General features: G+C 53.9%; 3 protein-coding genes across 3 annotated transcripts; 2 read left to right on the top strand and 1 right to left on the bottom strand.

Moving 5' to 3' along the window:
* Positions 1 to 23: 23 nt before the first annotated feature.
* Positions 24 to 13,457, bottom strand: V2A60_010101 (uncharacterized protein; the record flags this gene model as incomplete). Its single annotated transcript, XM_083261362.1, has 2 exons — positions 24 to 4,519; positions 4,577 to 13,457. The coding sequence occupies 2 exons, from the start codon at positions 13,455 to 13,457 to the stop codon at positions 24 to 26; spliced, it is 13,377 nt and encodes a 4,458-aa protein (XP_083117488.1).
* A 2,054-nt stretch (positions 13,458 to 15,511) lies between these two features.
* Positions 15,512 to 17,097, top strand: V2A60_010100 (uncharacterized protein; the record flags this gene model as incomplete). Its single annotated transcript, XM_083261361.1, has 2 exons — positions 15,512 to 16,696; positions 16,753 to 17,097. The coding sequence occupies 2 exons, from the start codon at positions 15,512 to 15,514 to the stop codon at positions 17,095 to 17,097; spliced, it is 1,530 nt and encodes a 509-aa protein (XP_083117487.1).
* Positions 17,098 to 19,127: 2,030 nt separating this feature from the next.
* Positions 19,128 to 24,124, top strand: V2A60_010099 (uncharacterized protein; the record flags this gene model as incomplete). The annotated part of the gene is made up of 12 exons (XM_083261360.1): positions 19,128 to 19,266; positions 19,324 to 19,406; positions 19,466 to 19,994; positions 20,047 to 20,273; positions 20,325 to 20,604; positions 20,662 to 20,895; positions 20,948 to 21,744; positions 21,795 to 21,957; positions 22,011 to 22,343; positions 22,405 to 23,416; positions 23,476 to 23,850; positions 23,905 to 24,124. The coding sequence occupies 12 exons, from the start codon at positions 19,128 to 19,130 to the stop codon at positions 24,122 to 24,124; spliced, it is 4,392 nt and encodes a 1,463-aa protein (XP_083117486.1).
* Positions 24,125 to 24,403: the final 279 nt, after the last annotated feature.

The following is a 24,403-nucleotide window of genomic DNA, read 5'->3' as shown; positions in this document are numbered from 1 at the left end:
TGTTGACCAGAACTGAACCTCCATCAATGGGCCCGGCTGCCAAGCAAAGCCAGCTGCGACAGCCAACTAGGATGCTCAAACACATCCTCAGTGGTCATCAAATACCCCTGGCTTGCGACATGCGCCGCGAGGACACCGGCACCGATCAAATCACCTCCCATTTCGAAGAAAGTCTTTGGAGACTCCACGTCCAGTTCGACACTGCTGCCGAGCACACTTTTCCACGCCGCACGTAGGGCTTCCATCTTGCCAGCTGGGCAGCGCTCTGCCAACAAAGTCTTGGCCTCGATGCCATTGACGTGCACGGGCTTGGACCGCACAGGCAGCCTGCATTTCAAGGGAGGCAACTCCTGCAGTGATGCCAGAGGCGCATCTGGGCTGTTGTAAAACTGCAGAATAGTGTCCTGTAGGTCCGCTGCCAGTTGATGAGCAACATCAGCGGGAACCACATTCGCCGCGAAGCTGACTTCAACATCAATCTTGTCACTGCTCGATACAGCAATGATGTGGACTTCGACGTTGTCGATGTCTACCGGAGCCGCTCCCGAACCAAAAGATTCAAAAATGTGCATGCGACTTGCCTGTGTTTCATCGTCGCTGTAACTGTTGTGGCGAATCACGGTCCCAAAGTAGCCATTTGGCGCCCAGTTCGTACAGCTGCGAACAATCTCGCGAGAGCCAAGCTGGGTATAGGGAATACTGGCCACCCTCTGAGAATGGGCGGCGGCGAGGAGATCCTCTACCCGCCAGTCATCCTTGAGCGTGACGCGAAGCGGCACGACGTTGACGCAAGGACCGCAGACCCCTTCACTGATGGGCTGGTCTCGGCCGTGCGCCAACATCCCGAGCACCACATCGTCGATCTGCGATCTCTTGGCGAGCACAAATGCCCAAGCTGCGCCGAGAACGGTGGAGAAGGTGTAATCCATCAAACTCAGCTGATGGCGAGGAATGGATTTCGTGACGGAAATATCCGCACCATGTTTGACGTCGTGGGACCCGTTGTAGTTCAGTTTCGTGATGAAGGATCCTTGCAATACCTCGCGCCAGTATGCCACTGCTTGGGCTTTGTCGAGCCCGGAAATGCACTCCATGTGGGCAGAGAAGCTCGAGACCGGTTCCGAGCTCGCCTTGACGCCGTCCTTGCAGACGTCCTCGAAAGTAGACCATATGTGGCCCAAGCTAATGGCGTCAAATTGCGCGTGGGATAGACGCAAGACCACTCGGTACATTTGCTGCTGCTCAGAGTAAATGATGTAGAACTTGGTCAACGGTACACCAAGGTCGAGCGCAATGGTTGACTCGCGTTGTAACAGAGCCGTCATACACTCCTCAACATCCTCGTCCTGCTCCGCCACAATCGTCGGTACCTCCAGCTTCATGGAGCGAAGCACAACCTGCAAGAAGGAGTCTCCTTCCACAATGAAGGCGGTGCGCATAATGTCAAACCGGGACACCAGAACTGAGCATGCCTTGATCATGCTCAACAAGTTCATCTCAGTGGAGCAATCGAGTGTGTGATAGAACAGCATGCTCCGCGACGCCGAGTACGTCATGGAGAGACTGCGCGCCTGCTCGTCCGTGACGGGCAGCACATTCTGGGCCTGCTGCCCACGAGAGCCCCATTTCTGCAAGACAGCTTCGAGACGCTGGTTGGAGATTTTGGTTGGCAACAGCTGCAACCGTGTCTGCGGCACGCTCTCGGCGCAGTCATAATCTTCGATGCGCTGCAATCTCTGCGAAGCATCGGAAAGTTTCGGATGGAGGAGAATGTCGGCGACTGTGAGAATGTAGCCACGCTGTCGCGCAGCCCCGACTAACCTCATCGCGCTGATGGAGTCGCCACCGACGCGCATGAAGCTGTCGTCTGCGCCGATGCTCTCTGTGCTGATGCCTAGTACCGTGGCCCATAGGTCTTGCATCATTCGCTCGGCGTCAGTGCTGGGCGGGCGCTTCTCGACCTGGTAAATGTTGGCTGCCGTGAGCTCCTGCAACGTGAGCGCTTCAACCTGACTGCGCAGACTCTTGCGATCCAGCTTGCCAGTGGCCGTCTGCGGAAAGCCAGTGACGGAGAGGAACGACGTGATGGTCACGTTGGTAGGAAGATACTGGATCAGGACTTCCTCCAAGCCACCTTGCAGCTTTTGCGTGATCTCATGGACCTCGGTCGTTGCAGTATCCAAAAAGGCAACCAGAACCGGTTTTTGGCCTTGCGATGGCTTGACCAGCTCGACAACCACACCAGTCTCGCCACCAGTGCTGGCGAGATATTCTTGAATGATGTGCTCCACTCCGCCCAATTCTAGACGCTGGCCGTTCACTTTGACCTGCGTATCCTTGCGACCAACATATACGATGCTGCCATCGTGGTGGTAGCGAACCAGATCGCCAGTTTTATACAAGCGACCTCTGCGCCCAGTGTGGCTTGGTCCTCCAGCCATCAGCCACGCAGGACTTTCGATAAAGGCGGCTGCAGTCTTCTCGGGTTCATTGAGATAACCTGGGCCAACGAGCGGACCCTCTAGTAGCAGCTCACCAACGCAGCCAATGGGCACCAAGGAGGCTGTCGTCTCCGCATCGACGATCCAGGTGCAGAGGCCAACACCCTTTCCAATACTATCCTTGACCATCGCTTCCGAGTCAATGCTCAGAATTGTGGCTGTCGCGGTACACTCGCTAGGACCGTACATATTCCTCACATTCTTGACCAGCTTCGCCCACCTCTGCGCGTCCACAGGGCGGAGCTGCTCTCCGCCGAGCGTCATGGTGTGTAGTTTGCGCAAAGCGGTCTCGGGAAGCAGGCCCGCAGCTGTAGGCGTCATATCAATATGCGTGATGTGGAATCGCTCCATTGATCCGGCCAGATCGTTGCGACGCTCGTCGTTGGAAGGCACACACAAGCAAGCACCGCCGACCAAGGAAAGCAAGAGATTGAGCCAAGCAGCATCGAAAGCATATGAAGAGAAATCGTATACACGAGCCGCTCTGTCATAGCCAAAGTAGTCGTGCTGATGCAGAATTGTGCTGCTGAAATTGGCATGCGTGACAATGACACCTTTGGGAGTCCCAGTAGTACCGGACGTGAACAACACGAAGAGAGGGCCTTCGGGTGCAACTATTGGCAGCTTGGCACCGTCTTGGACTGCGATCTGGCTGATCTGCGCTTCACCGACTGCTACAACTGGGGCTCCAAGAGGTTTTGCCAGCCTCTCTACAAGGCTTTGGCAGCCAGGCGACGCAAGAATCATCTGCGGTTGAACTTGTTGAACAATAGTGGCCAAACGGTCTGCTGATTGAGCTGGGTCTAGCGCTGCCGAGGCACCACCAGCCTTCATAACCGCCAACATTGCCACCGATGTCCACATAGATTTTTCGAAGCAAATAGGCACGATAGAACCTGCGCAAAGTCCGAGCTCCACCAGCCGGTGAGCGAGCCGTGTTGAGTACTCGTCGAGATGTTGATACGTGAATTGACCGTCCCACGCATCGATGGCAGTAGCTTCTGGTTGTCTTTCTACTGTTTCCTTGATCAAATCGTGCACACAGCGGTTGAGAGGCTCTGGAACTGCTGCGTTCCACTTCCAAATGTCCTTCAAGTCTAGCTCATTGATGGTCACAACGTCGGCTAGCTTGCGTTCCAGGCTATCATCGCTGCAGAGCTGTCGAAGGACGCTTTCCAGCTGGGCGGCTATCCGGTTCATTACCTCGACCGCGATCACTTTTTCGTCGTACGCAATATGTAGCTGCAGACCATCCTGTTCCAAGTCGCAGATAACATTGACAGCATACGTGTCGAAGGATCCGATAAATCCCTGTCCTTGATCGTCATCGCTGTCTGGAAGGAATAGGTCGCTGCCTATCTGTGTTTCTTCAATTGGCTGCACAACAAGCAATGTCTGGAACTGACATGCCGCCTTGGCCTCTGCGCTGACTCGGCTGATCTGTGACAGGCCCGTTTGCTCGAATTCAATCATTTTAACAGCTTGCTCCTGCATGCCAACAAGAAATTGTGCAACAGTACGGGAACGATTGTCTAGTCGGACACGGAGGGGGACTGTGGCGATGGCTGGTCCGACCATCGCCTCGACACCTGGGACAGCTGCGCTGCGCCCTGCGATTGTGGCGCCAAATACGACATCGTTGACACCGGTGTACTGCGCAGCGACAAGAGACCAAGCGGCTCGGATAGCGGTGGAAGGGGTCACATCGACCTTTGGCCAATGTAAACCACCAATTTTTCGAGTTATACACTGACTAGCAATGGGTTGATAGTTGAACGTTGGCAGTGCTGGGAAGCATGGCGCTTCGAGACCTTCCATCTCACGACCCCAAAAGGTCGTTGCTTGTGCCAGATCATTGCTGAGCATATGGGCAACGAAACCTTGGAAAGGCACTGGCGAAACGATGTTCTCGCCATTATATATCTTCTCAAGCGAATTGAGCATGGACAGCAGCGACCATCCGTCGTAAAGAGCATGGTGGATTGTCCAGACAAGATGATGGTGATTGGCTTCGTGCACTAGCCGGAATCGGGTCAGTGCCGTGCCTAGCCCCATGGGTTGAAGCCTATCGATACGTGCAGAAGATTGAAGATCATTGGTATCTTCATCGTCAACGGCCCATTCTGGCTGCTCTTGCACCACAGCCTGCACGATGCCTTGCCCAGGTAAATCGATGATGCGTGTTCGCAGGATCGGAGTTGCGGCAATCAGGCTATTCCATGCCTCCTTGAAGCGGACAATATCAATCGTCTGGTGAAGTGTGAATATTTCCTGACCGACATAGTCACCCGCGCGCTTTGCGGTGAGCGCAAGAAGACCCTGCTGCAATGGCGTGCAGGGGAAGACATCTTCGATCTGGTCTACAGAACTGGAACAGAGCTCGGCGGCCTGAGAACGCGCCTCGTCGGGCGTGAAGCCAGGTTGAAGAAGCGAGAACGGGGCGACTTGCGTCACTTGAACATGACCCCGCGTGCTGATGCTAGCGGCCAAGTCGCTCAGTCGGGGGCTCTTGAAGACATCAGCTACGGTGAGGAAGACATCCTGCTGGCGTGCGGCTTCAACGAGTTTCATGACGCTAATGGAATCTCCGCCGATGCGCAGGAAGCTATCGTCTCTTCCGATGCTCTCTTGGCTGATGCCGAGCACGGAGGACCACAGGCCCTGTATATGTCGCTCGGCATCGGTCTTGGGGGCTTTCTTTTCTTGCTGGCTGGCGTTGGCTGTCAGTTCCTCCAGCGTGAGCGCCTCGCCCTTGGCTCGCAGACTGCGGCGATCCATCTTGCCGCTGGCGGTGAGCGGGAACCCGAGCACGGGGACGAAAGCCGATGGTGTCATGTAGGCGGGAAGTTGCTCTGCGAGCCGATCTTCAAGTCCGGCAATAATGGGCGCCATAGCGTCATTCAGAGCCTCAGTAGAGTTGCTATTGAGCGTTTTCAGTGACGAACTGACGTCTAAAAAGGCAACCAGGATTGGTTTGACGCCATGGGAGGGTGTAACAAGCTCGACCACAACGCCGGCGTTGGCGCCGTCGGGGAGGCACCTCTGAACGGCATGCTCAACTTCTCCCAGCTCAAGTCGCTGACCGTTGACCTTGACTTGGTTGTCTTTGCGGCCGATGAAACTCAAGCTGCCATCTTTATGATAGCGTACCAAATCACCAGTCTTGTAGAGGCGCCCATGACGACCAGCCTGGTTAGGTCCTGGACCGCCGCGTAGCAGCCAAGTCGGATCCTCAATGAAAGCCTCCGCAGTCTTCTCGGGCTCATCGAGGTAGCCTAGAGTGACCAGAGGTCCCTCGAGTAATAGCTCACCAATGCCTCCAACCGGTGTCAGAATGTTGTGGTCCGAAACCTCTGTCACCCACGTGTTCAGGCCGACTCCCTTGCCGATTGTCTTCTCCGAGCCGCGCGCCTCTGGAACGCGATGAAGCGTAGCGAATGTAGTACACTCACTCGGCCCGTACATGTTGTGAATTGCCGTCCTGTGCGGAATATTGGTAATGTCATCGGGCCTGAAAGACTCGCCAATCAAATGGAGTGTGTCAAGGGTCGCCAACCCGGCCACATCAAGGGCGCGAATGGTTGACGGGGTGAGAAGTGATACATTTGCCGAGAGCTGACCGATGCCTTGCAGGGGGCTGGTTCTTCTCGTCTGGTCGCTGGGGATGCAGATGGTGCCACCCGCCGCAAGACCTTGGAGGAGATTGCACCACACAAGATCAAATGTGTACGATGCAAAGTCATAGACTCTGGAAGCCTTGCTGAACCCAAGTGCCTGCTGCTGATGCTTAATGGCACTGCTGATGTTGGAATGCGTGACCAGGACACCCTTTGGATTGCCCGTGCTGCCAGAAGTAAACACGACATACAACGGATCTTCCGGCTTAACCACTGGCAACTTGGCGGATGAATCAGGAACGGGGAGCTGGGCCAGAGCAGCCTCGCCAACTACTACCGAGCTTGCTACCGAGGAGTCGGTCAGCCTGCCGACGATTTCTCGCTGGTTTGCGGAGGAGAGGACCAGTGTCGCCTTGACCTGCTGCACGATCATCTTGAGACGTTCCTCTGGCTGCGACGGGTCCATTGCCACCGACGCCGCACCGGCCTTCATGACGGCTAGCATTGCGACTGGCGTCCACACGGACTTTTCAAAGCACAGAGGGACGTAACCCTGCACCCCGAGTCCAACGAGATGATGAGCCATTCGGGTGGACCACATGTCCAGCTCTTGATATGTCAGCTGCCCGTCCCAGGCGCACACGGCCACATCGCTAGGCTGTCTAGCAACAGACTCCGCGATGATCTCATGTACGCAGTGGCTGGCAGTCTCGGGGACTTTTGAATTCCAGGTCCAGACATCGAGCAAGTCGGCCGAGTTCAGAGAGATCAGCTCAGCCAAGTTGCTGTCGAGATTCGCAGTGCAGAATTGCCGTAGCATGAATTCGATCTGAGAGATGATCTTGGTCATTTGTGCAGCTGCAACGATGGTCTTGTCGTAGTTGACCTGCAGCCGCACCCCGCCTTGCTTCAACTGGCAGATGATATTGATGGCGTACGTGTCGAAGGCGCCGGCCAATCCCTGCTCGGTGTTGGCTTCATCCTCCTCCTCCGAGTCTGGAGCGAATAGGCCGCCGGCAGTCTGAGTCTCTTCGTCGGGCTGCACAACAAGAAGTGTCTGGAACTGGCAGGCAGCCTTGGCTTCTGGGCTAATTTGGCTGATTTGTAGGAGACCGGCCTGCTCGTACTCGATCATCTTGGTCATCTGCTCCTGCATGCTGGCCAACAGGTGCTTGGCGCTCTGGGCGTAGTCCATCTGAACCCTCAAAGGCACCGTGGCAATGGTCGGACCAACTATACGCTCCACGCCCGGCACAGGAACGTGACGCCCCGCCACTGTTGTTCCGAGGACAATGTCTCGCAGGCCCGTGTACTGCCCGATGATGACTGACAGGGCCGCGCGCAGGACCACCGTGGGAGTGACGTCCGTTTTCGGCCAGCAAAGGCCGCCTATAGAGCGCACGATGCACCCACTCGAATCAGGCTGATAGTTGGGCGAGGGCAATGCCGGGAAGCTCTGTGCTTCCAGGTCCCGAAGCTGATGGCTCCAGAATCTAGCAGTCTGCTCTTGACTGACGCCCTTGACGTGCTGCACAAATGCCTGATACGGTGGCGCGGGCGCGAGTGCGGCGCCATTGTAGGTGCTCTGGAGCGTGCTCAGCATAATCGACATTGACCATCCGTCGTAGAGAGCATGATGAATTGTCCAGACAAGGTAGTGCTGCTGGTCCTGGAGGACGAGCCGGAAGCGCATAAGAGGCACACCGAGACCCATGGGGTGCTTGTTATCGATGCGCATGTAGTGGGCGAGGTCTTCGGATCCATTGGCAGTCACGGTCTCTGGCCATGCGCGGGCCTCGTCAACGACGACCTGCACGAGCCCTTGCCCGGGCAAATCGATGATGCGTGTCCTGAGGATCGGCGTGTTGGCCACCCACTTGTGCCAGGCGTCCTTGAAGCGCGGGACATCAATCTCCTGGCGCACTTGGAAGACTTCCTGGGCAACATAGTCTCCGGCGCGTCTCGCTGTCAACGCCAGCAAGCCCTCCTGCAAAGGCGTGCAAGGGAACACGTCTTGTACCTGCTCTGTCCGGACCGAGCAGAGATTGGCAGCCTCCAGTCGCGTTTGCTGTGCATCATCAGCACCGGATCGGACCAAGGAAAATGGTGTGATTGTCTGCTGGCTAGGTTCGACCAGTGTACCAACCACAGTAGCAAGATCACTCAATCGGGGTCGTTTGAGAATCTCCGCCACCGTCAGGTAGATGCCCTTTTGGCGTGCGAGCCCGACAACTCTCATGGCACTGACCGAGTCGCCGCCGATTCTCAGGAAGCTATCGTCGGCACCGATGGTGTCTGGGCTTATGCCCAACGTGGAAGACCAAAGTTCTTGGATAGTGCGCTCCGCATCGGTTGCAGGTAGCCGCTTCTCTTCCTCCTTGTGGTAGGGGTTCAGAGCCGTCAACCCGTCCAACGTGTAGGCTTCCGCCTCGACGCGCAGGACGCGGCGGTCAATTTTGCCGGCCGTGGTCAGAGGGAACCCGTTTCTCGGGATGAATGCGCTGATCATGATATTGGTGGGTAGAGACTGTGCCAGCTTCTCCTCAATCTCCGTCTGACGCTCATGCATCGATTTGAAGAACCCATCCTTCTCTGCGATGCCGATATCCAAAAAGGCGACCAGGACTGCCTTTTTGCCTTGCAACGGCGTGATGACCTCGACTACAGCCCTGTTGTAGCCCACATCGGAGAGGCATTTCTGGATGACGTGCTCGATGCCTTCCAACTCGAGACGCTGACCATTAAACTTGACTTGCGTGTCTTTGCGGCCCATGAAGATGAGGCTGCCGTCCTGGTGGTAGCGAACGAGGTCGCCCGTCTTGTATAGACGCCCCTGTCGGCCTCCGCTCAATAGCCAAGGCGGGTCTTGGATGAAGGCCGCTGCGGTCTTGTCAGGCTGTCCGAGATAGCCTGGACCGACTAGAGGCCCTTCAAGCAGGAGTTCTCCCACACAACCTACAGGCACCAGCGAGGAGGAATCCTGCGGATCGACAATCCATGTGCACACGCCGACACCAACTCCGATGCTGTCGCTGACCATTTCAGGCGTCACGCGTAATATCGTAGCCGTAGCCGTGCATTCACTCGGGCCATACATGTTGTTGACGTGTCTAACGGACTTTGACCATCGCTGCGCGTCTGACGGCAGTAGTCGCTCTCCGCCGAGGGTTAACGTGTGCAATCTTTTGAGAGCGGCGTCGGTAAGCAGACTGGCCGCGGTAGGCGTCATGTCAATGTGGGTGACCTGGAACCGCTCCATCGACCCGGCGAGGTCGTCACGGCGCTCATCTTGCGAGGGGATGCACAAGCAAGCACCACCAGTCAAGGAGAAGAGCAAGTTCAGCCAGGCTGCGTCAAAGGCGTAGGACGAAAAGTCATATACCCGCGCCAGGGGACTGTCGTACCCGAAGAAGTCTTTCTGGTAGCGGATTGCAGTGCTGAAATTCGAGTGCGTCACGACAACGCCTTTGGGGGTGCCAGTCGTTCCAGAGGTAAACAGAATAAACAGAGGGCTGCTCGGCTTGATGAAAGGTAGCGCGGCGGTCGTCTCGAGAAAAGGTAGCGTCCGAGTCAGCCATGTCTCGTCGACTGCGACGATCTGAGTCGTCGCTGATGTGGTCAATGACTTTGCAAGGCCCTCGTATTTTGTCGATGCCAATAGTAGTTGGGGCTGGACTTGCTGCACGATTGTTCGCAGTCGCTGTTCTGGTTGCTCGGGATCCATTGCCACGGATGCTGCGCCCGCTTTCATGACTGCGAGCATAGCAACCGGCGTCCACATGGATTTCTCAAAGCACAGAGGAACAATCGAGCCTACACAGACTCCTTGACTTGCAAGGTAGCTGGCAAGCCTGGTCGACCAGACGTCGAGCTCTCTGTACGTCATTTTCCCATCCCATGCGTGTATAGCATCGGCGTCGGGAAGCTTTTGCGTCGTATCCATGATCAGGTCATGCACGCAACGGTCAACCGTTTCGGGGACCTGCGCATTCCAGTTCCAGATGGTAGACAAGTCCGTCTGACTGATGGTAATGACGTCGGCGAGCTTGTTGTCGAGGTTATCGGCGATGCACATTCGTCGAAGCACGTGTTCCATCTGGGCAACCATCCGCGATGCCATGTCACTCGCAAAAATCTTGCCATCGTAGTTGACCTGAAGCCACACGCCATTTGGCTCCAGGTGACAGATGATGTTGACGGCATATGTATCAAAAGCTCCCAGAAACCCGGAATCAGGACTATTCTCCTCTTCTTCGGTACCGGGCGCAAACACCGTAGACTTGATGGTCGTTTCTGACTTGTTGGGCTGGACGACAAGCAGCGTTTGGAACTGACAAGCTGTCCTGGCTTCGGAGCTCACGCGGCTGATTTTGAGTAGGCCGGCCTGCTCATACTCAATCATGTCTACCGCTTGCTGCTGCATGTCGGTCAGAAGCTGGCTGACGCTCTTTGTAAAGTCGAGCTGCACACGAAGAGGCACCGTGGCAATCGTGGGGCCGACCATGGCCTCCACGCCATGTACGGGAGCGTGGCGTCCAGCAACAGTCACGCCGTAGAGAACATCCTTTGAGCTGGTGTACTGAGAAATGACAATGGCCCACGCGGCTCGAAGCGCCATGGTGGGCGTCACACCGGCCTGTGGCCATTGCACGTCTCTGATCTGGCGATTCAGGACCGCGGTCGGGCTCGGCTCGTAATCCGGCGCCGGCAGTGTTGGGAAGGGTTGGGCCGCCAGGCCTCGCAGCTGCCCGCCCCAAAACGCTTCGATCTGCCCTTGGTCGCTCATGACGATATGCTTTACAAAGTCTTGGAAAGGAGGTGGTGATGGTGGCGGCGGGGTCTCACTGCTGCCGTGGTAAATCGTCTCGAGCAGAGTGAGCATGAGGGGAATCGACCACCCGTCAAACAGTGCGTGGTGGATGGTCCAGACAAGGTGGTTGCCACGGGCCTGCTGCACCAGGCGAGCATGCAAAAGCGGCGTGCCGAGTTCCATCTGCACCTTTTCATGCTGCCGTACATAGTCGTCCAGGCTACGAGAATCGTCACCGCTGTGCAACGTATCGTCCTGGTTCAGAACGACTTGCACAATGCCCTGGCCGGGAATATCAACCATGCGCGTCCGTAGGATAGGCGTACGTGATACAAAGTCATTCCAGGCAGAGCGGAAGCGGCCGACATCAATCTCGGGAAGCAGCTCAAAGACCTCTGTTGCGATGTAATCCCCCGAGCGCTTCGCCGTCAGCGCAAGCAGTCCTTCCTGCAAGGGCGTGCACGGAAAGATGTCTTGGATATTCTCCGGGGCGACGGAGCAAAGTTTGGATGCGTAGAAGCGGACATCTTCGGCGCTGAGACTCGGCTGCAGCAGCGAAAACGGCTTGACCGTCGTCTCGTCTTGCCCGTTGCTGCTTTCGCCGACCCCCGCCGCAAGGTCGCCGAGACGAGGCTTTTTGAGAATCTCCGCCACTGTCAGACGCAATCCCTTCTCGCGCGCGAGGGAGACGAATTTCATGACAGTGATGGAGTCGCCGCCGACGCGCAGGAAGCTGTCGTCTACTCCGATGCTCGACGGGCTGATGTCCAGAATCGATGCCCAGAGCTGCTGGATCGTCTTTTCAGTCTCCGTCGTCGGTGCTCGCTTCTCCTTGCGGCAGGGGTTCATGGCAGTCAGTTCCTCCAGGTTGAATGCTTCTCCCTTGGCACGAAGGCTTCGACGGTCCAGCTTCCCCGAGACCGTTAGAGGGAAGCCTTTGATCGGAATAAATGCAAAAATCGTCATGTAAGCAGGAAGTCGCCGGGTGAGATGCTCTTCGAGGGTGGCGCCCTTTTCTCTCAGGAGTTTGAAGTAGCCCTCGCCGTCTGGCATCGCGTCCACATCCAAGAATGCGACGAGAACTGGTCGTTTTGAGCCTGTCGGAATGATGTGCTCGACAATGGCTCTAGAATCTCCCGTAGTCTTGGTGAGACATTCCTTGACAATGTGCTCAATCTCGCCAAGCTCTGTCCTTTGGCCGTTGACTTTGATCTGGGTATCTTGGCGGCCGACGAAGATGATCTCGCCGTCTTGGTTGTAACGCACCAGATCACCAGTCTTGTAGACGCGCCCACTACGGCCCGCATGGCCGGGGGCGCCACGAACCAGCCAAGGCGGGTCGTTGATGAAGACGGCAGCAGTCTTCTCAGGATCGCCAATGTACCCAGCCCCGACAAGCGGCCCCTCAATCACCAGCTCTCCGACGGTTTCGATAGGCACAAGCGTGGTGTGATCAGATGGTGATACAATCCACGTGTTGACTCCGAAGCCTGTGCCTATACTGCCTGTGAATTTGGTGCTTCGATCGATATTTGTAATGGTGGACGTTGGCGTGCATTCAGAAGGACCGTATGTGTTCTTCAGCTCGACGTCTTTGGGGAAACGATCCAGCGCTTCCGTGTGGGCTTTTTCGCCTCCCAGTACGATAGTCTGCAGAGTTTCTGCAGTCTTAGGTGAGAGAACGTACGCCATTGTTGGCGTCATTTCAGCGTATGTTACTTTGAGTCTGATGATGGATTCGGAAAAGTTATCTCTGCGATCTTCCTCTGAAGGGATGCAGAGAACGGCACCCGCCGTAAATGTATGCAAAACATTCATCCAGGCGACGTCAAAGGCATACGAGGCAAAGTCGTATACCCTGGAGTCGGGCTTGAAGCCGTGCGCTGTCTGCTGGTATTTTACCGCGCTGCTGAGGTTGGAGTGTCTGATGGAGACACCTTTCGGTCTCCCAGTACTGCCTGACGTAAAGACAATGTATAAGAGGCTGCTTGGGTCGACTGTTGGTAGCGTATCGCCGCCTTCGGGGGCGGGTAGCTGTGCTAGCTGTGCCTCGCCAACCACCACTACCGAAGCTGACGGGGGCATAGAGCTCAGCAACTTGTTTGCGACAAATTGCTGCTTCACCGATGAGATTATCAGAACGGGTTCGACTTGCTGAACAATGACCCGTAGGCGGTCCTCGGGCTGGACAAGGTCCACGGCCACAGAGGCACCTCCGGCTTTCATGACGGCCAACATGACCACCGGCGTCCATAGCGACTTTTCAAAGCATAAAAGCACAATTTTGCCCTGGCCAACACCAAGGCTAACCAGATGATGGGCTAATCGTGTTGAGTAAGTATCGAGTTCTTCGTATGTCATGGTTCCGTCCCAGGAGCAGATGGCCTCGGCCTTTGGCTGCCTGGACGTTACTTCTGCAATGAGATCATGGACACAACGGTTGACCGGCTCCGGTACCGTCGCATTCCAGCCCCAGATTCTTTCCAGATCCGAGGCAGAAATCATGTTGGAATTTTCTGATGAGTCCATTTTGGTTGTCACGAGTAATGTGTTTTTAGTGACGTTGGTATAAGTGGTGCAACTTTGTCAAGCGATTTCAAGCTGAGAGCACTCGTGCTCCTTTGGTGACACGGGCACCACAGCTGGTAGTTGGGCTTATAAGACAAACATTACGCTCAATAGGTAGTGCTGCATGCTCAATAGTACGTATACGAGTTGCGCCTATACACCGTCTTCGGAAACTTCCTGGGCAGGTTGGCAACCGGGGATTAGAACTGTCAGCGCCCCTCCATGGCCACTGATCAGCCAAACTACTAGACAGGGCGTCTTCGCGTTACTACAGAAAGCACACATCCCTTCCAAAACGATGTCAAAGTACGTGATCAAGGGTGCCGAGACCGAGACCGATGAGCACCTACGCCACTGAAGCCATCGCGCGCGCTAGTTCTCGCCGCCCCCCGCCGTCTCTACTCCCGAAGTGGCTGTCTACTAGGCCCACGTACCCCAGGGCTGACGGATCTACGTAGCGCTTACGGGGTGTGTGTTTATTTGACTGTAGAATTTTTTTCGTCAAGTCTCTTGCCTTTGATCACCTCCGTCCGCCGTGCCGGTTTTCCGTGCTTTGAGATGCACGATGTCACTGGCTACGGTCTGATGTGCCGAAGCCCTCAGAGTCTGCGAGTTCTTGGTCCCAGATCTAGCCCACTGAATAACACGCACTCACCGCCTTAGGTGAGGCCAACACCGAAACGTATTGTTATGGTAAAAGACTTTGGCATTCAATTAACCTGCTTACGCTGTAGGGCAGGGTCGCTAGCGCTGAGACTGGCTTCTGACAGGCGCATCACAAGGTACACCAGTGAATTCTTGGAGAATCGGTTTACAAGCCAAAGAGAGAATATGAAAAAAAAAACAACAACAAAGGAAGGTATGCGAACATGCTTTTCTATGGCATCCAAGTCCAGAGAGCCATGAACTCACCATCTCCTTGGCATCTCGGCGAGAAGCGTTGCCCAAGCCAAGAAACGGCTAAGAGATGGTGTGTGGGTAGCATCGCCGCCTCAGAGGAGCCTCAAAACAAGCCTCGCGTCCCTACCAGTACTCGCGGCAGGCCGGGCCATTCCCGTTACCTCGCTCCACAAAAAAAAGCCATAGAATACAAACTGATGCCTTGAACCGGTGCAGCAGCTTCAGCAGGCGGCGCGCCGCCACTGCCGTATCTGAGAGTTGCCACGTCTTTCCGAGACGCGAAACTATTTGCGAGAAACTAAAGCATGTCGTGATCCGGACGACTTCTTTCGCGGTGGGGCCACTGTATTCCTACAAACCAAGCATCGCAACCAAGGTGGTCCGAAATCCGTCATCGAAAAAGGCTGCGAAATCCCGCAGCTCTCTTGCGAAGTGCGACCAAGTCCCGCAATAGAATGCTTTGGGAAATCACCGACGGACACAGTCAGGGAAAGAAAGCTACCGGGTGGTCATAACATTCGCATCGCAAGGTATATGCTTATGAAACTCGTTCAAAGTCTCACGAATTTGGCATTGGTGGTGGTGATCGCTCTGCGTGCTTATGCTACTGAGCCCACTGTCCTACCTGGATGGTATTATGCGAAAGCTCTCTTGGTACGGAGCATCATGTTCAGAAGGATGGTCTGTAGAAGTTCGGGGCGTACGCAACATCTGTTACCATCGGAACCTGTGGATAGTTGAGTGGTTGGCATTGACGTGACCGAAAGCCATAGAGATCCCGCCAGCTAACATGTGCGTCAGGGCCCAGTTCAGAGGCACAGGCGGGGTTTGCTCTGCTTTTGATACTTGGCGCCGTGGCACATACTGCAGCAGACTTGTCCGGGACTTAGTCGAGTGCTCAATGGAGAAGCTGGTACTTGCGTAGGGAGGTAATCACAGACTAGGTACACCCAGTTCAAGCAGAGGTTGCGACTAGGTGTGGGTATTATTAGTCGACAGCGAGCACACCAGCTGGATAGTGTACTACATATAACTCTTCAACTTCTTATCCTACCGGCAGCCTTGACTTAGAAGTGCTGCCACACTGTGACTCTCTTATCTTTCATACCGCCAACATGGGAGCCAGCTATCTGCACAACTACTACTCTCTGAGTATTGCCGTCCTTTTTGCAGCATGTCTCTTCATTGGAAGAGTCGTATATGCGCTATTCCTCTCTCCGTACTGCCATGTTCCAGGCCCGAGAATTTGCAAGATTACCCGTCTTTGGGTGGACTTGCATGACATCTTTCTACGACGCAATCAACAAATCTACAAGTGGCATCAGAGATATGGCCCTGTCGTCCTCGTCGCTCCCGGAGAGGTTTCGGTTTCCAGTGCTGCCTCGACCAGGATGATTTACCGCGCCGGCACACAGCATCCCAAGAGTTCCTTCTTCAACAACTTTACCATGTACGGGGAGCGAACAATCTTCACCGCACTCGGGTGCATGGAGCACCGCGCCATGCGAAAGTCAACGTTTGCATTCTACCAGCCCACCACTGTCTACAGCGATTCCGTCATGCATCCTCTGCGTCAACGTGTTCACCTCTTCGTGGATGAACTGAACAACAGCGCGCATGTGGAGTCGACTGTCGGCGCTGACATCTTTAAGCTCACCAACTCGTATGCCTTTGACAACATCACTTCGCTTGTCTATGGCCCGAACCATACATCGCAATCTCTAGAGTCTGTGAAAGAGAAGCAGACTATCCTGGAAGACTGGGCAGAATGCGAGGTCTGGAACAATCTGCTATACACCTTCCCACTCGTCCACAGTTTCATGAAGTTTGCCATTACTCATCTCAAGAACCCCCAGTTCCTGCACGCCGAAGAGAGACTCTTTGAATGGAACATGGAGAGGCTGGACTCGACCATAAAAAGCATCGATACCGCTACAGGATACTCACTTGTCGGCCGGCTGCTCAAGGACAAAAAAGGGAATGATGTGCCTCGCAAGACATTTCTCGCAGCAGAGTGTCTTGACAATATCCATGCAGCGCAGACCACGGTTTCTTTGGCCCTGACATATGCCATCTGGCTCCTGGCCGTCCATCGCAGTTGGCAACGCGAGGTTAGAAACGAGCTGCAAAGTCTGCCTCTAGAGGATGACGGGTTGCCATCTTTCGACGCCATCAAGAACGCACCAGTGCTCGAAGCTTGTCTTCGTGAGTCGCTCCGAACAAAGCCACTTTCCAGTGGCCGAGCGGAGAGAGTTGTCCCCGAAACCCACTTGTACGACGATGTCATGATTCCAGCTGGGGTACGTCGTGAAATTTCATCTCTTCTAACCCCCCTCTTTCTAACCCATCTCTACAGACCATCATTTCGACCTCAACAATAGCGATTCAGCACAACCCTTCCGTATTCCAAAACCCTCACATCTACGACCCTGGTCGCTGGCTGAGAGCGGACGAGGATGAGCTTCGCGCCATGGAAAATTGCTACATCCCATTTGGGTACGGAGCGCGCATTTGTCTAGGAAAGGCATTTGCCATCGCAGAGATTAAGCTTCTGCTGGCCTGCCTACTGCTGAACTTTGATATTCACGAGAATGAGCAGTCGGGCACTAATGCTTCCACAATGAGCCAGTTGGGCACAGAAAATGCGCTCCCGCGGGGACTCCGATGCGATGTGCTCTTCCGAAGATTGCAAAAAGCGTGAGCATACGGACTAGATGGTGGCCGTGTGGCCATCGAAAAGAAACACCTACACAAGTACAGAGGCTGCATACACGTCTAGAGTATAGATCGTCTTACTGTTCTCATTTGCTTCTGGAACAATACTACGGAATCCAAAGAAGAAAAAAGTTTTTGCGTCATATTTAAAAACAGAATATCAAGAAATAAATAAAAAATTAAATTAAATGACCATTTGACGTAATGCTGCTTACAACTTTCCCTTATTAACTGTAGAACCTGCCTGGCTGGGACAAGGGCGTAGGGAACGAACTCTCCGAGTGTAATGAATAAGCTGCATGTCTCGGGATAGAACAAAAAAAGTCGGTTCGTGTATTCAGGGCTCAATCTGCATGTCTCGGAGAGTTGCTGGCTGGGTAGCGAAAAGTCAGTCTACGAATTATGTTGCACATTGTGCACGAACCCTGAGGGCAGCAAAGAACTCGTTTATCACCCCACGGAGAACTGTAGTCAGCTCGGCAGTTGAGATCCATATGTTTCATCACGACAGTGCCATCATCACGCCACAGTGAACAGATCATACCGGGATAAACGAACGTGTTGCACTCAAAGATGAATGATGAGACTAGAATCGGCGGCCGGCATTGAGGTGTGGGAGCCACTCAGGCCTAGACCAATGAAGGAAGGGCAACGGTGTCGAGATTTCGGCTGAGCGACAAGCGGCATGTCATATGGCCAGGCGTATTGGTCTCGGTTGTCGCATTCGCTCTCGGTCGTTGCAGTGCGACTGCAGGCGCTGGGCGTATTGCGAGCAGGCACATGTAGGCACATATTCGTTTTTGTGACAAATACCAAGAAGGGCTTGCGGCTCTCACGGATATGCAGGCCCGTCAGCATGCAGTAGCTCGTCAAACATATGAGATGGAGCTAGGTCAGGGCACGCTCGCGGCCTGGCGAGTTGTTTTGGCTGGTCGAATTACGCAAGCCTTCAGCAGGGTAGCAGCACGGGGTGTGCGGGATAACCACGGCCCAACCGGGACAAGGCAGGATAGATCCGACAGGCTCTAGAGCTCTTGGCTTTGAATTTGACAACTGGGTCTGAATGATGCTCGGCTTGTTGGGGGCGTAACCTAGTTTATTAGCCCGGGCGGCTTGAGGGGAGTAGTCTTGGTCTGATTTACCTCCGGTCGCCCCTCTCCACAACTAGTTATAAACGAATAAGATGACCAGCATGGATCAGATGAGAGACAAAAAAAAAAAAGCCGCCGGTTCATCCACACCAAGAAGTCGCCGAGCAAGCAAGCAAGCAAGTAAGCGGGAATGGTGGGTTTCATAAGCTTGGTTATATGAGAAGCCAGGGAAGTCTGCACTTGAACTCGAGCGAGCCATACAGGTCGCGGCTGTTTGCTAGTTAGCCCAAGCCAGGAAGGTATTCAACATCATGACCCTTTTTGACTTCTATCAGCCCTAACAGTTCAGTGGCGTTTTCCTGGTAAGCGCTTCTTGGTGGTGGCGTTGAAGCCCATCCCGCACTCGATTGATGGCGGCGTAGTGGATGGACAGTCTGGATCGGCGTGCCCATCATCTTGACAAGGAAGGATTTAAGAAGGAAAAAAAAGTAACAGAAATAAAGACACGCTACCAGGAAACCAGGGCGTGCTGTAATACCGAAGAACGCTAACAGGGTGTGTAGATAGTTTGATGCCGCCCACTGTAAGCCGCGCTGTCCAAGGCAAATCACCTTGACCCTTTCAAGCGATGGCCGTTCTCAGAGGCGGTGGCGCGTCCCCCCCCCTTCGTTAGGTCAGCCAGCCTACAGTAGTAGTACACTTGCACATAACTTCAGCAAACACATTCATTCGTGCTCACGCACAAAGTTTGGATGCGGATTTTGTCCATCTCTTGATCTGTTTCCCTTGATCAAGGTCTAGTCGGCATTCAACACCAGAGGAGAAACAAAGCCCCCAACTTGGCGGCTTTCAAGTTTGACATTGGCAGCTGCAAAACCGCAAGTTGCGCGGGCGTCCCTCGTTTCAAGACAAACACGCCGTCGCGATGCAGTCGAACCACAGCTGTACCATCGATGTCGAGAGGGCCTTTGGGCCATCCGTCTCCTCGGCATGTCTTGGTGGCTTCGACTTCACTCTGCTCTTCGAGGAGACGATCCTCACAATCCTGCCGCTGAGCCTGACTTGCAAGTTCCTGATAAACGCTCGCCTGCGCCGAGCAGCTCTCTAATCATCGTCCACAGTCTTCCTATCAGTTGGGCGCGCTCTTCAACTGCGAGATGCGCTCGCCAAGGTCGAAAAGTCCTGGCTCTTGCCCATTAAAATGGTACTGCTAATGTTACGAAGCCCCCGGAGAGCTCTGGCCCTGGCTAACGGATATCCAAGGTCTCATACGGGGTGTACATTGTTTTGCAGATTGTCCTCTTGGCGTTGTGGGCGCAACCCGATGCTCCCAAAACAATGTCCACACTCGCTGCGCTCTCAGTCACTCTAGTCACGTCTCTATTCCTTCTGTATCTCTCCTATCTGGAGCACACACGATCCGTGCGGCCCTCGACTCTACTGACCCTGTACTTGGGCCTCTCTACTCTTCTCGATCTTGCACGTGTTCGGACATTGTTCTACCTTCAATCAGCTGATCACCTTGCCGCGGTTTTTGTGGCTGGCTTCTCCGTCAAGGTCGTTCTTTTTGTTCTGGAGCTCTATGAAAAGCGTCGCCTGCTTCGCCCCAAATGGCAGGATGCCTCGCCCGAAGCTACGAGCAGCACGTACAGCAGAGCACTATTTATCTGGTTGAATGATCTGATGATGAAAGGATTCCGTTCGTCCCTGACCGTCGACACATTGACACCCATAGATAGCGATCTCCTCCGGGCCTCTGAGCCATCATCACTTCTGGCAAGGTGGAATCAAGGTTAGTTGCCTTGTATCCATTCGAGTATTCAAAGTGCTAACAACTTGGTAAGCGGATCAATCAAAGAAGCACGCGCTACTGTGGACCTTTATAATGCACTACAAATGGCAGATACTGGCTGCCATGCCGGCCCGACTTGCCTACTCGGCCTTTACTATTGCCCAGCCTTTCCTAGTGCAGAGAGTTCTCGACTACGTCGCCGCGCCCCCAGCAGAATCCGACAAGAATACGGGCTACGGATTGATCGCTGCCTACGCTCTCGTCTATATAGGGATTGCTGTACGTAACGCGATACCAACTCGTACAATCCAAACTAATAGTCGCGTGCAGATATCGTATGCAGTCTACGAGCTCAAGGTGTATCGTGCCATCACTCTGTTCCGTGGCAGCCTCATTTCCGTTATTTTCGACAAGACACTACGAGTCAGCTCCCATGCTGCTTCTGACGCCGAGGCAATGACTCTCATGAGCGCTGATATTGATCGTATCGGGGAGAGTATGGAGGACGTCCACGAATTGTACGCAGGTCCACTCGAGCTTGGCCTTACTTTATGGCTTCTGTATCGATTTCTCGGAGTGGCAATGTCCGCTTCCACCGCTTTTATTATTGGTATGATAACACACCCCTGGCTCACATCAGCCATCACGTGAAACTGACCTGGAGCAGTATGTCTCGTCGCAAGCTTACGGGTTGCAACCATCGCTGGTGATGCCCAAGTGCCATGGCTCGAGGCTATTGAAACACGGTTGGAAGCAACATCTGGCGCTCTGGGTGCACTGAAAGGAATCAGAATGACCGGGGTGAGTGGTACCATCTCCGCGATGATTACCCGCCTTCGGCAGGAGGAGATTCGCTCTTCTCTTCGCTACCGTCTTTGGAACATTTTCCTGAATGCTGGATGTGAGTACATGTACAAAAACAAAGCCTGTGAGACCACTCTGACAAGCTTTAGTCTACGTATCATCTACCTTTGCTCCTGTCTGGGGATTTGGCGTCTTCATTTTGCTGGCCAGATCAAGACACACGCAGACGCTTACCGAACAAATTATTTTCCCCGCCTTGACTCTGTACGAACTGTCGGACCAACCAACCGTCAACATACCCGACGCGCTTGAGCATGCGCAGACCATCTTGAACTGCTTTGAGCGCATCCAGGAGTACTTGGTCGCAGATGAGCAAGGCGAATCCAACACCGACTCTGAAACGGAAGATTCAAAGGCCGCAGATAACAACGAAAAGGATGGCTCGAGTACTACTTCATCTCAGGAGAAGAAGGCAGGTATCGAAGAGACTGTGCAGCCTGATACTGTTCCGGAAATGCAACACATGGCAGTCGCTGACGCGATCTTCACTGCACGTAATGCCACTGCCGCGTACTCCTCCGAGAAGGAGCCCGTGCTCAAATCTCTCAGCTTCGACATGCTCAAGTCCAAGACTACCATGGTCATTGGACCTGTTGGCTGTGGCAAGTCCACACTTCTGCGACTTCTCCTTGGTGAAGTTCCTGAGGTAGGGGGCTCCGTTGAACGAAATTTCCCCAGTTCCGCATATTGCCCGCAGTCCTCTTGGATCTTCCGAGGCACAATCCGTGACAATATCGTTGGATTATCCACGTGGGATGAGCCTCGATACAAGAGTGTTGTGCAAGCATGTTCGCTTTCGGCAGACTTTGATATTCTTCCCAACGGTGACCGCACAGAAGTAGGTACGCGTGGTTCACACCTCAGTGGTGGTCAGCAAATGCGTATTGTAAGTATAAGTGTCCTGCATACTAGTAGGCCATGTAGCTAACGGCACAGTCACTCGCACGAGCCCTCTTCTCAGGTGAGGATGTCATCATTCTCGACGACGTATTGGCAGGAGTCGACCGTATTACCGAATCCAGCATCCTTGACTCCGTCTTTGGTCGCGACGGGCTACTCCGACAGTGGAACTCTACGACAATCCTGGCCACGAGTTCGAGTGAGTACCGTGGATGTGCAAATCTGTATAGTGCTAATTCACCATCACCATAGTCCGCCACCTGCGCTACTCTGACTCCGTCATCGTTCTCGATAGACAAGGCAACATCACTCAACAATGCACACCGGAAGAGCTCGCCGATATTAAACTCGACCTGGAGCGGTCAGACGATGATGAATCGACCGATGGTGAGCCGGAGCTAGATCTTGAACTTCCTGACGAAATCCTGGAGCATATGGCCGCCGCTGAAGTAGAGGACGTCGATGGTGCGCGTCGTGTCGGTGACATCAAGATCTATGCCTATTTTATCAGCGTGGCTGGTTGGTGGTACATGGTGCTCTACGTATTTCTCTACTCTGCCTTTGTATTTGGCCTCAGATTCCCAGGTGAGTCACCGATGCTACATGCAAACAAGCCCCCAAACCCCCATAACTGACTATAATGCAGCCATCTGGCTACAGTGGTGGGCAAATGCCAATGAAAAGCACCCCAATGAACACATCGGATACTGGCTCGGTGTTTATGCTGCCATTGCAGCAACGGCTTTCTTGGGAAGTGTTGCGTCCGACTCTGTCTTCCAGCTGAAAATTGTTCCCAAGATGATGGTGGAATTTCACGACCGTCTGCTGTCCACGACAATGCATGCAACGACAAGATTCATCACCTCGAAAGATACCGGCACGATTCTTAATCGATTCAGTCAAGATCTCAACCTCATCGATAGCGAACTCCCCAGTGCGCTGGACAAGACGATTATTGCCATCTTGTCCGCTCTATTTTCTGCTGTTCTGGTGTTCATTGGCTCCAGTTATGTAGGTGCGGCCATACCGCTCTGCATTGGTGCTCTGTACATAATTCAATTGTACTACCTCCGCACATCGCGTCAGCTTCGATTGCTGGACATTGAATCCAAGGCACCGCTCTTTTCGCTCTTTGTGGAGAGTATTGAGGGTCTTGCTAGCATTCGTGCTTACAACTGGTCCGGCCATTACATGCAGCGCAGCATCGACATCCTCAACTCGTCGCAGAAGCCATACTACCTGATGTGGTGCATCCAGCGATGGCTGACGCTGGTCCTGAATCTGGTTGTTGCCGCTGTTGCCATCCTACTTGTCGGTCTGGCGACCAATATTCGCAGTGGCTCTACAGGCTTTCTCGGCGTCGCACTATTCAACATTGTCTCGTTCAGTCAGACTCTGCAGCTGGTTGTCACGGAATGGACACATCTGGAAACGGCCATCGGTGCTGTCAGTCGTGTTCGCTCGTTCGTGCTCGGAACTGAACGAGAGGACGCCATCGGCGAGACTGAGGATCTGCCTAGCGAGTGGCCCAAGAGCGGATCAATCACATTCACGAATGTCTCTGCTTCGTATGAGGCTAGTCTAGGACCCGTTCTTCAAAACATTGATCTCACCATCAAGAGCGGTGAAAGAATCGCCATTTGCGGTCGCACTGGCAGGTAAGCTTCACCCAAACTTTCTGACCATCAACATGGGCGGTTGTCTAATGTAGCTATAGCGGTAAATCTTCCTGTGTCTCTTCTCTTTTCCGCATGCTTGACCTTGATACTGGCTCGATCCTGATTGATGGTGTCGACATTGCCAAGGCACCGAGGGAGGAGCTACGCATGCGACTGAACACTGTTCCGCAGCAACCGTTTTTCCTCTACGGCAGCGTGCGCGAGAACATTGACCCTCTCGGCACGGCAACCGACGAGCGTCTCATCGAAGTCCTTACAGCTGTTCAGCTGTGGGATATCTTTGAAGAACATGGCGGACTCGACGAAGACATGGACTCGGATCTGCTCTCTCACGGACAGCGACAACTATTTTGCCTGGGGCGTGCCATGGTCCGCAGTGGCCGTATCCTAGTTCTGGACGAGTTTTCAAGCAGGTACGTCGAGTGACAAGGCAACGAATGACGAATGATTTATTAACTTGTTTGCAGTGTTGATGCCGATACGGACGAGACAATGCACCGCATCATCCACGATGAGTTTGAGGGACAGACTGTGATTGCCATTGCACACAAGCTGGACACGATTCTCGATTTCGATCGCGTCGTATTCCTAGACAAGGGCACAATTGCGGAAATGGGCGCTCCGCGAGAACTTCTTGCCACGGAAGGATCCCTGTTCCGAGCACAGTATGAGAGTGCTGCTAATTAAAGCCGGCGCGTCGATACCAACCAGAGTGGGATAAATGGGCTGTACACGGGGTATACCGGCGTCTTCTTTTTTCATGTCATTGTTTCAAAAGTCATATTTGGATACTCGGATCGCTACATGCAGATTGGAAAAGTTGTAATGCTTTGATGTCTGGTACGCCTTGACAATTGTGGTATCGAGTTTGCAGGTGATGTACTATAGCGATGTATCTACGATACGATGCGCATTGGACAAGTGTTCTATGCAAGTTTCCTGTATAAAGGAATGCACTGCTTGTAG

This window comes from Cordyceps javanica, chromosome 7, assembly GCF_051103115.1.
Source record: "Cordyceps javanica chromosome 7, complete sequence".
Lineage (NCBI taxonomy): Eukaryota > Fungi > Ascomycota > Sordariomycetes > Hypocreales > Cordycipitaceae > Cordyceps > Cordyceps javanica.
Note: the sequence above shows the minus strand (reverse complement) of the source record. Positions and strands in the feature narration are given on the sequence as shown.